This window comes from Protomyctophum parallelum (genome assembly GCF_964188405.1).
Source record: "Protomyctophum parallelum genome assembly, chromosome: 10".
Taxonomy (NCBI): Eukaryota; Metazoa; Chordata; class Actinopteri; order Myctophiformes; family Myctophidae; genus Protomyctophum; species Protomyctophum parallelum.
This window is the reverse complement of record NC_139704.1, coordinates 12,555,435-12,571,547: the sequence shown is the minus strand read 5'-3', so window position 1 is coordinate 12,571,547 and position 16,113 is coordinate 12,555,435. Positions and strand designations below refer to the sequence as shown.

The 16,113-nt window shown below is 41.4% G+C and overlaps 1 protein-coding gene across 2 annotated transcripts in view; it reads right to left on the bottom strand.

Annotated features, from left to right (window-relative positions):
• Positions 1-16,113, bottom strand: part of hnrnpll (heterogeneous nuclear ribonucleoprotein L like) — a 39,900-nt gene that overhangs the window by 7,895 nt on the left and 15,892 nt on the right. The window contains exons 6-13 of one of the 2 annotated variants that reach the window (XM_083774742.1): positions 15,006-15,102; positions 14,629-14,704; positions 10,290-10,355; positions 7,480-7,757; positions 7,204-7,325; positions 6,919-7,120; positions 6,343-6,400; positions 5,922-6,020 (exon numbers count right to left, since the gene is read on the bottom strand). In XM_083774742.1, the coding sequence (XP_083630868.1) occupies positions 5,922-6,020; positions 6,343-6,400; positions 6,919-7,120; positions 7,204-7,325; positions 7,480-7,757; positions 10,290-10,355; positions 14,629-14,704; positions 15,006-15,102 (998 nt within the window). The remainder of the gene's footprint in view (positions 1-5,921; positions 6,021-6,342; positions 6,401-6,918; positions 7,121-7,203; positions 7,326-7,479; positions 7,758-10,289; positions 10,356-14,628; positions 14,705-15,005; positions 15,103-16,113) is intronic. The other variant, XM_083774743.1, reaches the window with a different exon arrangement.

The window sequence follows — 16,113 nt, the reverse complement described above, 5'->3', positions numbered from 1 at the left end:
GCATATTGTCTGTATATAGAGCCACGGTCTTATGAACATCATCATCTCTCTGTTGAGCAACATTTAGTAAGATCATTTTAATTTTGAGTATCTGCCGATACCGATTTTTCCCCATCTGAAAATTATATTTTTATGCAACTCCTCCAATATCACAATAGTACAATATCCCAAATCAAGGACAATATACAGTCTAATATCATGATATGGCTATCATATTGATACTAGGGATGTCCCAATCACATTTTTGTGCTCCTGATCTGATCATTTAAAAATGTCATGATCGGCCCCGATTTCCGATACACTTCACATTATAAGATCACATAAGATGCATATAGGTGGAGCCAAATACTGTAGTATAAATTGACTGTAACCAAATAACTCAAATAACAGAAATGAATAACTTGATTATTTATATTTATGAGGATAATATTGAGATTTGAGCTTGATGAGGGAACATCCAGGTCATGTGCTGCAACATAATAATAGTTAGTAGTTCCAATCTAGGCTTGCATATTTCTCTATTGAAGCGGCATCTATTTGTTCACAATTTCTCATTTCTCAAGTTTGAGACATTTCATACATTTTAGGGACTTCTACTCAAGTGATTTGTTTATGTTTTCCCACCCTTGATAAGTGAAGTAAAAATAAAACTAATGTGATACTGTAGATTTCATTAGTTTTATTTCCCCCCGTTTGGGACACCATATATGTTTTGTGCCATAACTCCACGATTATGCAAGCTACATTTACACAATTGGTATTGCTGGATTCAGTAGAACCTCACCTTTCCTACAAGCCATCATATGTGTTGCTATGACAATCCATTCCAGAGTCACTACAAAGTAGAGAAGACATCTACATAGATGTACAATTCCGCCTACTGTAAGTATGTGTTCAAATGACTATATCTCATATTGACATTCAGATATTGACATTCAGTCTTTTCTTGAATGTAGAGGTATGTTCTGGCTTCAAGTATGCCAAGTTTTGAACCTCTCAGAGCTTCCATTGTGAATCTACATGCCTTTAAGTGCCTCAACCACCAGACGGACAGGCTTTATTTTTAGTTTGAGGTGTATAACTTTAAATAACAATTTCACCACTTTTGCAGTAAAATATTTTTATACAAGAATCCATTTCATGTATGGGAGGCCTTAGAGATGAGGAAAAACTATGTTGTGTTTGGTCCTAACTCCGGTAGGGGTATCTCGAAAACTAAAGCACTTTTTGACTGTTTGTTGCAGGACTAGTTAGTGTATGTAGTTATGTAGCAGAATCCAGTTAAGTGAACGTTTCGTGAAGATTCTTGTAAACCATGTTTTTTCTGTTCTATGGACCCTAGAGGACACAAAAAAAACGGTTTACATTTTTTTCCCCCACCCTAACAATATTTTATCACCATGGCAATACATGGCAATGTGTAGCAATATTTCGTGTCTGTCTGTATTTCTGTCTACATCATATCTCCAAATCTGCCAGGCCGATTTACAAATTTGGTCCAGGAGTGTATGATGTGCTGTAGAAGACCCCCAAAAAAGATCACCACGATCGGCCCATAGGTGGCGCTATAGCAACAAATTCAAAAGGCAAATTTATGACTATTCACAAACTACTTGTCCAATTTCAATGAAAATTACTGGGTTCATGCACCAAGGGCTTCTGCACAATCCATGCAAATGTGATCATAATACACCCATAGATGGCGCTCCAGGCTCCAGTAACCCATTTAAGAAGTAAATGCATGAGCTTCAAAAATTACCAGAATGATTTTCATGAAATTAAACAAAGGATGAAGACACTGCTTTTAAAAGTGCACAAAGCAATATTTATTTATATAATCAACAATAACTTAAAGCTTCACCATGCTTGGGTGTGTTAATCTGGTTATGAACAAGATTCATAAAGAAGAAGGTGCCATTTCTGGCTTAACCACTGATCCTCAGGGTCTGCTGAAATACTGTCTGAGTACCCCAGTACTAGCAAGACTGGCTGGTGAAACTGAGCGCCTACTTAACATAGCTGATGCCAACCCAAAGAAGCATCACCAACACTCAGCAACTAGAAATGCACGACAGGAGAAATCTGTGAAACAACTCAAGGATGTGTTGACCAGCGCAAACCCCTTCTGTCCTCCAGAAAACGATGATGAAGTTGAAAATAAGTTAGTCAACTTTGTTTCCAAACAAATAATGACAACAGCAGTGCAGAGCCATGTCTTGGACATTGGGTTACGAGGGAACAGAGCACTTGAAACTTTTGTGAATGAGAGGGTCAGAGGGGAAAAGAACATGTGGGACAAAATGACGAAGCTGAAGTATCTGACCTGGAAAGATGGATGCAAAACTATCAAGCTTAAGGCATCATCTGAAATAGTCAGCTTGAAAGCAACAAACTCCTTGTTTGTTCGCTTGCTTCTCGTTGCCAAGTCCTCAAGAGAACTGGACCTGCAGAACATTGTGGGAACACACACATTTGCTGATCACAATGCCAGCTTAATTAAGTCTGATGGTTCTCTGTTGCAGACTACAGCCAAGTCTGCCCTCATCCATGAATTGGAAGGAGTGGTTTCAGAGATGGAATCTAATGAAGAATCCATAGACATGCAGAGTAGCCCATCTGCAGAAGTGTTGACCAGTATCTTGATTGACGGCATGGCTGTCGTGCAGGAGATGGTTGTTCGGAAAGGTGAAATAAAATGTTGCAGAGATCTTGCAGAATGTTTCACTCGGAGTGTTGACATAAAGGCGCAAGGCTACACAGATCTATACTTGCTATTTGACAACTATACAGTGACAAACTCCATGAAGGACAGAACAAGACATCTCCGTACAGCAGGAAGAGCACAAGAAACAAATAGAGGATAACACACCAGTCAAAGACTTCAAGGCTTTCCTCGGAAGCAAGGAAACCAAGGCCAACCTCGTCCTCTACCTTGCACAAAAAGCTGTTGATCTTTGCAAGCTACCAATCACAACACACACACAAGGGTGTCATGTCCACAAACACAAAAATGTGATAGTTGTAAAGTAAAATGGATCTTTGTTGGTTGTAAAGTGTCTTGAGACAACTCGTTGTGATTTGACACTATAATAAAATTGAATTGAATTGAAGTACACAAGAAGAGGCGGATATACGTTACTGGTTATGTATGCCGCAGCAGTGAGTCGTTTAGGTAAAATGCCACATATATACTCATGTGACACTGATGTTTTGGTACTTGCCCTTCGAAGGGTACCAGACCTTCAACCAGAGAGTGCAATCATCATGGGCACAGGAGATCAAAGACGGACGATAAAACTCAGACCAATCTACACGGCCATTGGCCCCAAACGAGCAGCCGCATTGCCAGGATTCCACACGCTCACTGGTTGCGATACCACTGGTCACATCCGAGGAAAAGGTAAATCTTCCTGCTTCAAATCGTTCATGAAGACTGGTGATGATGTTCTCCATGCACTTGCTGAACTTGGTGTTGGCCCTCATCCATCCTTGGACGTGTTAGCCGGTTGTGAAAAGTTTGTGTGTCAGCTCTTCAAACCTGGGTTTGAATCAGCTGAAGTACTTCGGTGGCACATGTTTAAACAGCTCAAGGGCAATCAGGGTGTTGAAAAGATATGTCCAACAATTTACAATTTACAATTTAGGCATTTAGCAGACGCTCTTAATCCAGAGCGACTTACATTTAAGCAAGAACAAAAGCATGGGAATACATCACATAAAAGCATTTATCATGAAACATGCGTAAGCTAAGAAAGTAACAGTGGAATATCTATATAATGAAACTATACATACACTATACATATAAACTATACATATTTACTACTATGCTATACATATGTACTATGGCGTGCTATGACTATATACAATACAATTATAGTGCTGTCTACATAACATGCTATAAGTCTGTGTCAAATGCTATCTAAGCCAACAGAAATGCTATCTAAGGGGTTAGGGTAAGTGCTATGGGCCATGATGGATCCAACGCAAGGGTCCATCGTCGAACACATTCTGCGAGCACATTGGCAAGCCAATGTATGGGCACAAGACATCGTTGCTGAGCCACAGGTTTTAGATCCACTTTCTTTAGGATGGAAGCAACAAGATGATGGAAGGTGTGTCCCTGTAGTCTCAAAGGTTCCACCTGCACCAGAGGCCGTTGTTGAACTCGTCAAGTGTGCATGTGTTGCCAGCAAGTGTAGCGGCCGCTGTTCTTGCAAACTTAATAACCTTCCATTCACAGAGCTCTGCAAATGTGAGACTGCTGAGGGTTCATGTGATAATCATACAAAAGATGATGCTGAGAGTGATGACGATGATACCTACAGTGATTCTTTGTACAGTTGAGCATGACACGTTCATAAATAAACCCTTTGATTTGAAATAAAACTGTCCGTTACTGATTATTCAAGGTTTTTGTGGAAAATTGGTCAGGTAGCACCTTGTGAAATTGCATATTGAATCTGTTGTTGTAGCGCCACCTATTGGTGGATTGTGGTCAAACTTTCTGGGCTTGTGCTTCAGCCCATGGTACAACAACCTAGCCAATGTCATTGAAATTGGACAAGTAGTTTGTGAATAATCATGAATTTTCGTTTTGAATTTGGTGCTGTAGCGCCACCTATGGGCCGATCGTGGTGACATTTTTAAGGGGTCTTCCAGAGCACATCATACACTCCTGGACCACATTTGGTGTAAATCGGCCTGGCAGATTTGGAGATATGATGTCGACAGAAATACAGACAGACACGAAATATTGCTACACATTGCCATGTATTGCCATGGTGATAAAATATTGTTAGGGCGGGGGAAAAAAATGTAAACCGTTTTTTTTGTGTCCTTTAGGGTCCATAGAACAGAAAAAACATGGTTTACAAGAATCTTCACGAAACGTTCACTTAATTACACAATGACATACAGTGGTCCATTTAGACGAGAACGGTGTTTTCAGGAGGTGAAAACGCAACAAAGTGAAACCACCTCCCAGAGTGGAAATCTTTGAGAACGCCGTTTTATCCCTTCTCCGTGTAAACAGGCACAACGGTGAATCCGCAAAACTTATGACATCATGGCTCACGTTGGCTCACAGCGCATATGTTTATTACATTAATGCCGAGCCATACATAGATATACTGTATATGATATAATGGAGTTCCTGAACAAGCCTCCCTCCTCGCCTACAAAGCGCTGCTCATCAGCGATGGTGAATGTAAAACCATGATGTAAATAAAAAGCCTTGTGATAGGCGGCAGCCGCGGCAGCAGCGTTTATGTAGCCTAATGTATTATAAAATATATAACCATCCCGTGGCACGCTCTGCCTGCATGCTCTGGGTTGTGTGAAGGGGTTCATCTTCTTGTACGTGGGTGACTCGTCTATTTGGCAGCCCGTTACCGCCACCTAGCGTTACTTTAGCGTTTTCATAAAGTGTGCGTTCTCGTGTAAAGCCTAAAAAAAAAAGAGAACGCAACGGGGCTATGACGTTTTATCTGGAGATGGTCGCCGTGTAAAAGAGGCCCAGGTCTTATCATGCAGACCTTGAAAGTGTAACTCATGCCTTCTTTTCCTCACTCCTAGATTACTGCAACTCATGGCTGAGCAAAAAGACCATCTCCAGACTCCAACTTGTGCAAAACGTCTACGAAATGTGATCTATTTCACTATTTCTCATATGAGGAAGTACATTATATAGGGCTTAAGTGGTTTATAGAATAATACAAATATAATAATAAAAGATTAATAATATGAATAATACAGGTGACACTCTAAATTCAGACTACCTGGGGAGACATGTTTTATGCACATCAAAAAATAGTGGTCAAAAATTGTTGTTTTTGATCAACTCAATCGATTACCTCAATAGCCCAGTCTGATTACCTGGTAGGTCAAAAAGAGGTGATGCAGTAAAAGTAAAACACACTTACTGGGGATTCTGATCTGGTAGTGGTTTAGGACCGTCAGTACCTCCACTGCCTGAGTCTTGTTGTCAAACTCCAACAAGCCAGAGATAGTCTTCGAGGCGGCTGCAGAAAACAGACAGAGATGATGGGAGAAGAGGAAGGAACAATAATGAAGAGTGACAGGTATGTTTAACAGTCAACTCTACACTTTGGCCCGGACGGTTAGCTCAGCCAAGCCAGCCAGACAGCGTGCCGCGGGTTCGACTCTAGAGCCTCTTTAACAGGTTTCTTCCTGTTAAAGAGGGGGGTTTCCCTGCTACAATTACAAAACAATGCTTGTTCAGTGTGGGGTGGGCGATGTAAAGTCTCTGCTCAAAGTGTACTGTAAAGTGTCTTGAAACAACACTATAATACAATTTAATTGAACTGAAGAAAGACAACTTACGCTTTGCATCAAACATCTTGAACTTGTCAAAGCAGGGCACATCATGCTCAGAACAGAGCTGTAAAACATCAGATAATCACTCTGTTAGGGCTGCATCGATTGAATATTTTCATAGTGATTATTCTATTATGAATTAATTGAATATGTTTTCAACTAAATCAATTAATGTGATTATTGCTGTTTTATACTTTGTTGTACAACATTGTCTTACAAAAATAGCTGATCTAAGAGTAAGTAGATTGGCTATTTTTGAATTTAAGCAAGCTAAGGAAAGAACATTTTGACTCTCCCAAAATCGATCATTTCATTCAAATGTATTATTTTTGTATAATTATATTGATTGGTCCGAATAACCTTTGCACCCTTAAAGTACAATCTATAATACACGTTCATCCAGTAATGAAGGTGCAAAGAGACTAAAATGGGAATTAGCAATTAGGGAAAAAAAAGGTTTATCGTTTATGGATACTTAAAAATGCTTTTGCAGCTTCTAAACGCCACAATAACTTATATTGATAGAAGTATATTATGTTTTTTTTAAATCACAAACGTTTAGGAGGATAGCTGTGAACTTACTCCCAGCAGGTGATCCTGCGAGACGCAGGGCGGTACATTGTAGTAGTGCAGCACAGCAGACGGAGGCTGGATGATGTTCTTGGACGCCTGGCCGACGCTGCTGAAGCGATTGTTCCTGGTCATCGCAAAGTCCTTGTAACTGCTGCTACCGTCCTCCAGCTCAAAGACCTGGCTAGGAATCACTGCGTGCTGCTTAGACACACTGGAGGACAAGTTCTAATTAAGAGGTGTGTGTGTGTGTGTGTGTGTAGCAATGGACCCTTATGGGTGTTGATTTCTCCTCACCATACATTGAGCCTCTTCCCAAACAGCTTGATGCTGTTGAGGTGTGTGATGGCACGGTCCACAGCGTATTCATCTCCCATCTCCACCAGCGCTGTCCCAGGGACACTCTTCATGAACTTCACCTATAGCATGTCACACAGAATGTGGAACAGGACATTGTTGCTTTTTTTTATTCATATAATATAATTCCCAGTGACATTATGCAAATACTATATAAAGATGCTTTAAAGGTGCAGTTTTATTACAGCAGGGGCAGGAAACCCATCATCCACTCACCTTTTCAATGTTGCCATACAGGCAGAAGAGGTTGAAGATCCGCGTGCAGTTCATCTTGGACGAGTGGAGTCCGCTCACCATAGCAACAGAACTGGGAGCGTGGCCAGAATAGCTGGAAGAGGATGATTGGGGTAGAGGGTAGGACACCACATCCTGGTTGTAACCGCCGCTGCTGTTGTTGGGGTTGTAACCGCCGCCAGTGCTGGGGTTGTAACCGGTGCTGTTGGGTTTGTAGCCGCTGCTGTTACCTGGCAGGGGCAGCAGGGGGCATGGTGAGCCTGAGAGAAATGCAGAAACGCCTAGGTCAGCGGCGTGCACCCCCTGTTACCTCCTGACCTAACTGACGCACCCCCCAACGCCAAGTCTCGTTGCATTTGGCCGAAAATTATACATTTTTAATATGATGTCACTGCAGCTGCTCTGTATACATTAGTCGTTTACCGGATTTAGCAGTTTGTGCGAAATAACCATAAAACCGTCATTTCCTTTTGTGTCACGCACCCCCTAGAGGGCGTTCGTGCACCACAAGGGATGCATGCACCAGTTTGGGAACCCCTGGCCTAGGTGAACTTCTTTTTTTTTCACCCTGTGAAAAATACTGTGTTCTAGTATTTAACCTAAACTTGATTGCTTTTCAATAACAGTCAGTCTTTATTCATACATTGAAAATAAACACGGTACAAGTATGTATGCTTTTACTGTATTTCACTAGTATCATAGTTTTCCCTCATAAAAAGCCAATAGCTACTGCACAAAGGCTACTGCACAATATTCCTCCAAATATTGTCTAATTAAGTTATGGGCAACATTGTTATGCAAGTATCTTAAAAGAAAGTCTACAGTGATTTGAAAACTTTATCCAAGGTGCTTTACATAGAATTGTGCATTAAATGCATTAAATTCACCCATTCACACAGGTAACAAGACTACTCGCCCCGTTTCTGTTTTCCTCCCAGAATTTTCCCCAGTGAGGGGTGGGAGAGGCTGGACAGCAGACGGCTGGACTTTGAATTTCTCTAACTATAAACTTTCATGACAGCAGAACAGCCTAAGTACAAATATAATTTATGAAAAGCTACTACAGTGAAGTCTGTTCACAGAAGTTGTTGTAGGATATGTGGGGATTATCTGACGAGGTACCATTTGAGGGGGCAAAACCTTACATATACTAAATTGTTTATAGGTTCAATATAAGTCAAATAATATAGAATTTCCACAGGAGTATCTTTTTATATTTTTCCAAAAAGAATACAAACAGCCAATAACATATTACAAAGTTATCCCCCTCACTGGGGAAAATTCCGGGAGGAAAAACGGGCAAGCACCGGGGCGAGTAGTCCAGTATTCTTCACACACTGTTGGTGGAGGAAACCATGCAAGGCACCAACCTGCACATCGGGAGCAATTTGGGGTTCCGAGTCTTGCTCAAGGACACTTTGACACCAACTCTGAGGAGCTGGCAGCCTTGCGGTTTCCATCCGGCCACTCTACCCTTGAGCCACCCTAATGTTTGTAGTGCTTTCAGGCTTCAGTCAGCTCATGCACATGCAACCACCCGCACCCTTATTCCTCATTCTCTCACTCTGTTCTTTGACACCCTTAAATCAATGGCATGTACTTGTGAACATAATATCCTCTCCAAGTCATTTACTGAGAGCACAAAAGAATGCTTATGTTATGGGTTCCGATCATAAGCAATATACATGAATGTGAGTGTGTCTTTGCATTCAAGAACACATGAAAATATATAAAATAATGCAGAGTGACAAGAGAGCTCATAACCCATGGCCAAAAATGATAATAAACACCTTATAAATTAAAATTAAGCTTAAACAGTCCCTGCCAATGCTCAATGCCCATGTACTATTTGAGATTGATTGACCAACATACTAGGTAGGCGATAAGAACACGCAACTGTCGCGCATTTTGTCACTGAAGCACACTGAAAAAGCCCGGGTTGAGTTGGTCGGATAATCGGTTGTCCAGAACCTCCAGAAAAGGCTCTGGCCGTGGCCCAAATGAGCCACAATTTTGAACAGTCCAAGTCCATAATTTATAGTCCATGATGAATAGGCCTAGCTGTCCTGACACCTTATCCATCATTCATACATTATGGATCATAACCATGGACTTGTTTTTCGTACCAACTGCTGATATCAATGGCAACCGATTGAATTGGCAAATTCCTCACACCTGCCATTTGATTATCGAGTCAGTCCACTTTCCACCGGTAGTGACCAATAACAGGATTATATTGGTGTGCAGAGTCAAAAAAGGAGCATAGAAAATATAGAGCCTTGGGGAGCCTGGTCAACTAAGCATACAGTATACAGTAGGCTTAAGTGGTAAGGGCTGTAAGGAATATGATCTGTACCTGTGTGTGTGTGTGTGTGTGTGTGTGTGTGTGTGTGTGTCATCTAAGAGCCTATAAATTAATGAATTGTTCAGTGTGAAGTTCTGGGAACTAGTGGCGGTGGCTCAGGGGTAGAGTGGCTGGATGGTAACCGCAAGGTTGCCAGTTCGAACCCGGGCTCCCCCAGAGTTAGGGCCGAATAAAAGTCGGTTTGGCTCTGTAGAGCCTACAATGTGACATCATTTGAGGTTCGGGGGGCGGGTACCGTCCTAAAGTCGGCTCTTCGGTGCTACTGAAAATTTCTGACGAGCCGAAATCATTTCGGCACTACAGCGCCGAAACAGCGGTAAAATAAGAGTATGAATCGGCCCTTAGTGTCAAAGTGTCCTTGAGCAAGACTCTGAACCCCTAATTGCTCCTGATGTGCTGTGTGTGCGTGTGTCTATCTTTATCTTACCATAGCCGTTGTCATTGTATGATGATGGGTGTTCTCCTAAAATGGCCTGCTTGCCCTTCGGACGGTCTGAAACAGACAGACAGACACAGTTAGACTGTACAGGGCCCTCAAAAGTATGGTCTACATTCACAGATATCACTACACTTTGACTGAAGAAAAAAAGAGACAATGCTGGAGGCACGGCCCCTCCAGCAGATGGGGCTGTTGTGCCAAAGGCTTGGAGCTTGTTATTTCCACAGACATATTTTCTCATTATAACCATAATTCCTGCTCCAATACACATTCACAATAATAATAAGCCGGCCTATCAGCAACCTATCAATACGGTTAGCCTATAGCTGAAAAGTCTACGTCTGTGCATGCCATACAGATTGCATTGGCATGAGAATACTTTTGGTACTTAAATACATTTTGATGCCATTACTTTTACTCAAGTAAATTTTGCATATAGGAGTATTTCTACATTGTGGTATTGAGTACTTTGTCCACCACTGGTGTTGGCAAGACATGGGGGACAGAATATGTTATCACCAGTTTCTGAATTGCACATACTGTAGGCCTACTTGACAATGATGTTCGTAAGCTAATGTTAGCAGGTTAGCCAACTAGCTACGTGATGAAAACAGCAAGGCAAGAAGCAGGTAAACATATGTCACTTCCACCCAGCCAAAGCAAGGACAGCGTAACTTGTAAGGGCACAGAAAAAAGCATCTTTGGCCTTTGGGCTTTTGGCCTCGTCTTACCCGAAAGTACCCAATACCCATAGGCCATCTTTGTTTACTCGGATAGAGAGGGGAAGAGAGACACATTGTCATCTGTGTCAGAGCTGAGAGAAAGACTTGAGTAAGAGCTGAGCAGTCCGACCATTATATTAAACATCTTGAAGCATTATAAGTGGTTAGTTAGTTGGTATCCAGAATTAAATTAGAAAAAAAGACACTATTCTACACATTCCATTTCTTCATAAATATTTTGTTCCAACTGTATATAAGTATTGAAATTGTTAACAGTTTTGGTACTGTACGTGTAACACTACACACAAGCGTTGGCAAAGGCTGTGTCTACCAGATGTGTTTTCTCAATGTGGTGGTGTTGTCATGTTGCATGCGTTTTCTCAATGTGGCGGTGTTGTCAATTTACAGCATGTTGGGTTCTCTTGGCACAGTACAAAAACAGAACATACATTACACAACCTATAGGAAGATGATACAGTAGTTGTGTTCTTACACATACAGTACATGTAGCAGTCAAAACATTACATGGTAAATGTGGTGTAATGATACCCTGAAAGATTCACACTCAATTGGGCTCTATAGTGAAATGAGTAAGGTTCAAAAACATTTAACTTCATTCATACAAGAAATCAACGTCTCACCGTTTGCGCCCTGTTAATTGATTACCATCACACATTCAAAGTTGTTGATGTACATACATATATATACACAACGAGTTGTAAATAACGGGAGCATGCGTTTAGTTAGATATACCAACAGTCAGACACACCATGAGTCAGACACCATCCCCAAACCCTAACCTAACCTCACAGGAAGCCACAGGTGATTTTTTTACCCGCAGCACGGATTCGTTTTAACTCGCCACGCATGTCGGGAGCCACGGGTCATTTTAACCCACAGCGCGGGTTTGTCTGACTAATGACTGTTGGTATGTCTAACCAACGTATGTACCCCGTAAATAACTACTGTATTAGTCAATGAAATGCAGACCACAATCTGTTTAATGTATGGTAATAACAAAGGTGTCTGTAAAAAGTCAAGAATAAAATAAAATACATCAAATTAGATTTTATTTTGTAACAGTCAAGTATAGGAGACGGGAAATGTGTTCAACAACAAAAATAAAAGAGACAGTACCTGTACACGTGAGACTCTGAACGTCAGACTGCAAGGTCTTTTCTCCCTCAGCAACCTGCATTACATCATTGTCATAATCATAGATGTTATCACTATCACATCTTGATTTAAAATTTAAATTAAATACAGAAATGGGCTTTAGTTAGAGTCCCTATGTTAAAAACATGGCATACTGCAAGAGTTGTGTTTTACACGTGGTGGGGCACAGCGGACAAAGAGAGCCGACTTTGGAGAATACAAATTTGAACTAGAAAAGCAGCTGCATACTGTATGACGTAACAAAAGGTCCTTCAACATTACAAGTAGATAATATATTTTGCTCAGTAAAATCATGGTTCAAGCCCATTAATTAAGATTCGAGTGCCAACCCTAACGAACGAACCCCGAATGTTCGGGGACAGCCTTACTGTGTGATGTGGTACACAAACAGGTTTGTTTTGCTGAAATCCAACAAGCAAGGAGCATTACACACATTTTCAACCTCATCTTCATATAATTGTACCTCACTCATGCTCATTATAAGATGGCATGGCACCATGTCTGCCTTTTTCTTCCTAGAAAGTTTGCGTAATCTGACCATGTACTGTATGGTGAGGTGTAGAATTGTCTATCTTTGGTATATATATATATATATATTTATTTATTTTTAGGGCTGAAATTCGTATAGTAAGAATAGTTCTGTGGTGTAAAAACTAAGCGCAGTTAAAAAAAAAATATATATATATATATAGGCAGCTACCCTCACTCATTCCCAAATTGTCCTTCTGCTGGGAGTTCAAGTGACTATATTAAAAATCTCTTACGGTTAGTGGTGGACACCATGGAGTTTTATCACGTGAATTACAATGTCGAAGGACCCAGTGTGGTGCAAGTCATTGACAGGCTGGAATTCTCCAAAGGGGGTTTGTCTTGCTCTCTTTGTCCACGCAGTGTGCCTATAATACAAACAGTCAAGGACAATAATCCCAAAAACGTTGGCATTAGTTGGAGTTGGAGTCGGACCCCTTTTCAATTTTGTTCAACTAAAGTGAAACCAGGACAGTAAGAAACACTTTAATTACTGGGATTCATTACATTCTATAGGCTTTTAACATAAAATTACACTGCATAAAATGCATACTGTAATGTCACCTATAAAATAGTCTAATGTATCTAGGACTGTGCACAGATATATTTTGTTCCTTGAAGATTTTGAGGGGAGGGAAAGATGCCCTTGTTTACCAATGACCTTTGAGATAGCTTTATTGAGTCCCATCGGAAGGTCATTAATCCAGAAATCTGAGAAGCTAAATGTATTGTTTTTATGCACACCAGTCATCACATCTTGGTGCTTGATGAGATAGGGTGAAAAGAGGTCTCTTTCAGATACTATCTGTGCACATGTCTTACTCTACTGTAGCCAAATAGAATAAGAGACAAGAAGAGCCTTTATTGACCGTATTCAAATGGCATCCATTTTGCTCTAATATCACACTACGTTACAATTTAGGGTTACAAGATGGGGTGAGGTGTCCCACCCGGTAAAGCCTGAGTTAAAATATCTCACAACGTGTTGCGTGTTTGAGCTTGTAGACCTTCTATTTTTGATAAACCAAGTATGAACCACGCTTCAGAGCAAAATGGAAACAATGTGAATATGGCAAGTCAGAAAGACAAGGCCTCAGGTAAAGAAATAAAAGCATACAAAGTAGACAAAGGTCCTTCAGATAGAGGCTGCGTTGTACTGTCCTGGGCATGTTGAAGTAGCAGCTGTGTGGTGGTGAGGAGGAGTGCTTTCTTTTTCTCTCTCTGGGATGGAGGGCGTGAAGATGGAGGAAAGTTGCGGTGCAGAGTCAGCCTGACGTCCATTCCCTCTTTTTTTCTCTCTTTCTCTATTTGTTTTCTTTCTCTCTCCAGTTGGTAAAGATGAAGGCTTGTGATTAGAGGGTGTGCGTGTGCTGATTGGCGAAGGAGGGATGGGGAAGTCCCGGTGTGGTGGAGGTGTGCTTGCTTGACTGCAGGTCTGTGTTCCACACTGTTGGGGACTCTAGCCTTAATCCACAGTCGAAAAGCTAAGGATCTAAATACTGTTCCACAAAGATCACATTTGTCCTTTTGGTTTAAATAAGTTTAAAAATAACTTGTATAATATAATATAATTCCTGCAAATCCCAACGGCTGCAGAAAATAAAATCTCCTGTTACATAAATATTGGTGTCCTATCAAGTCTTGTTGCACTAGATAAATTCCACTTGTAGTACCAGGACTACATTCTATATTCACACTAATTTATGTGCGAAAAGTGTGATTTTGAATATAGAACAAGAGTGAATGAAATACCTCGAGTATCCTTTATCATGTCATATAACGCCAAATGACAATCCGGACAGCCAGAACAATAGTTAAATCACCTTTGGGAAAACCCAGCCAATGAGAGCACTGAAGCAAAGTGGGGAAACAACAACAACAAAAACATGTGTGTGCCTTACCTCGTGGTCGCACCAGGTAGGGTTTAGTGTAGTCCCAGCTTTCATTGTCATTTCGAATCACATTGAGACGAGTTGGCTGTAGTAGAGACACAAAGAGTAGCTAGATAAAGACACACCATATGAACAACCAATTGTTCACACCGTCAAAGTGATCAAGTTAATTTCTCTAGTGTCCAAATTCTGGGCATGCAGACATGCCACATTTGTAGCTTGGCTGCTATTTGCATTAAATACTGAAATATTTTATATATGTATTTATTAATTTAGAAATGGTTATGGGCTTAATAAGGTTAACCTCAGCTGTGTGTGTGTGTGTGTGTGTGTGTGTGTGTGTGTGTGTGTGTGCATGCATCCATGCGTGCATGTGTATCCCTTACCCTTGCATACTCAATCTTGAGTGTGCAGCAGCCTGCATAAATGTCTGCTCCATTGAGGGCAGACTTGGCCTTCTGGGCACATTCAACAGACTCAAACCTGGAAAGCTTGGTTAAGGAGATCACACAACATATATAACATATACATATGGGGCAGCAGTGGCCTAAGGGTTAGAGGAGCGCCCTTGTTGCTGAAAGGTTGCCGTTTCGATTCCCCGGAACGGGCAGGAAAAATCTGGGTCGGGAAGTTTGGTCATCACTCACCCAACACCACTGAAGTGCCCTCACCCTCAACTGCTCCAGTGGAGCTGCTTAGTGGCCAACAGTATAAGACTGTGGTTGTACTGTACTGGTCAGCTCCCAGGTTTTAATGTGTGTGCCAGTCTGTGTGTCTCTATGTGCAGGGCGTTGCTGAAAATGAGCACTTGTGCTCAGCTACTACCCTGGGTAAATAAAGGGGGAAAGAAACAATCTCACAATCTCATGCTCTTCATTGTAAGGGTATAAATAGGATTTCTGTCCTAATATAATATGGCAACCGTAGGAGCACTCTATAAGACACTGTATTGAAAAAGGTCAGAGTGTTTCCTCTCCGCGTCATCAGTGCCCATACCCGAAGGCGGGGTTGGCGAAAGGGTCTTTCTGTGTGGAGTTTGCATGTTCTCCCCGTGTCCCCTAGGGTAGGTACCCTCACAAAAACATGCAGTAATCCTGGTCTCTAAACTGCCTCCCCCTGGCCAGCCGGGACGCCTGATGGAGGGGAAAGGAACTGGTTGGAATAACGTGCTCCTTCCACGCGCTACGTCCAACCAGGGAAACTCCCCCCTGTCAGGTGTAAAGGAGCAACTTAGACACTCAAGCATGAAGGAAGCATGAGTTAAGTCTGTTGCTCTCCCTAGGTTGGCGGAGGGTGTGTAGAGCCCAGGATCACATCACAGGATGATTGACACAGGGGTGAAAAATGGGTTACAAAATTGTGGGACAAAAAATATAAATTTAAAAAAAAAAAGGTCAGAGAAGAACAGCCAGATTCCATTTTTCAATTGCTGTGTTGACAGTAATAAAATACAGTAAATCCTCACTCTCTGTACCTACAGATGACCTTGAATGA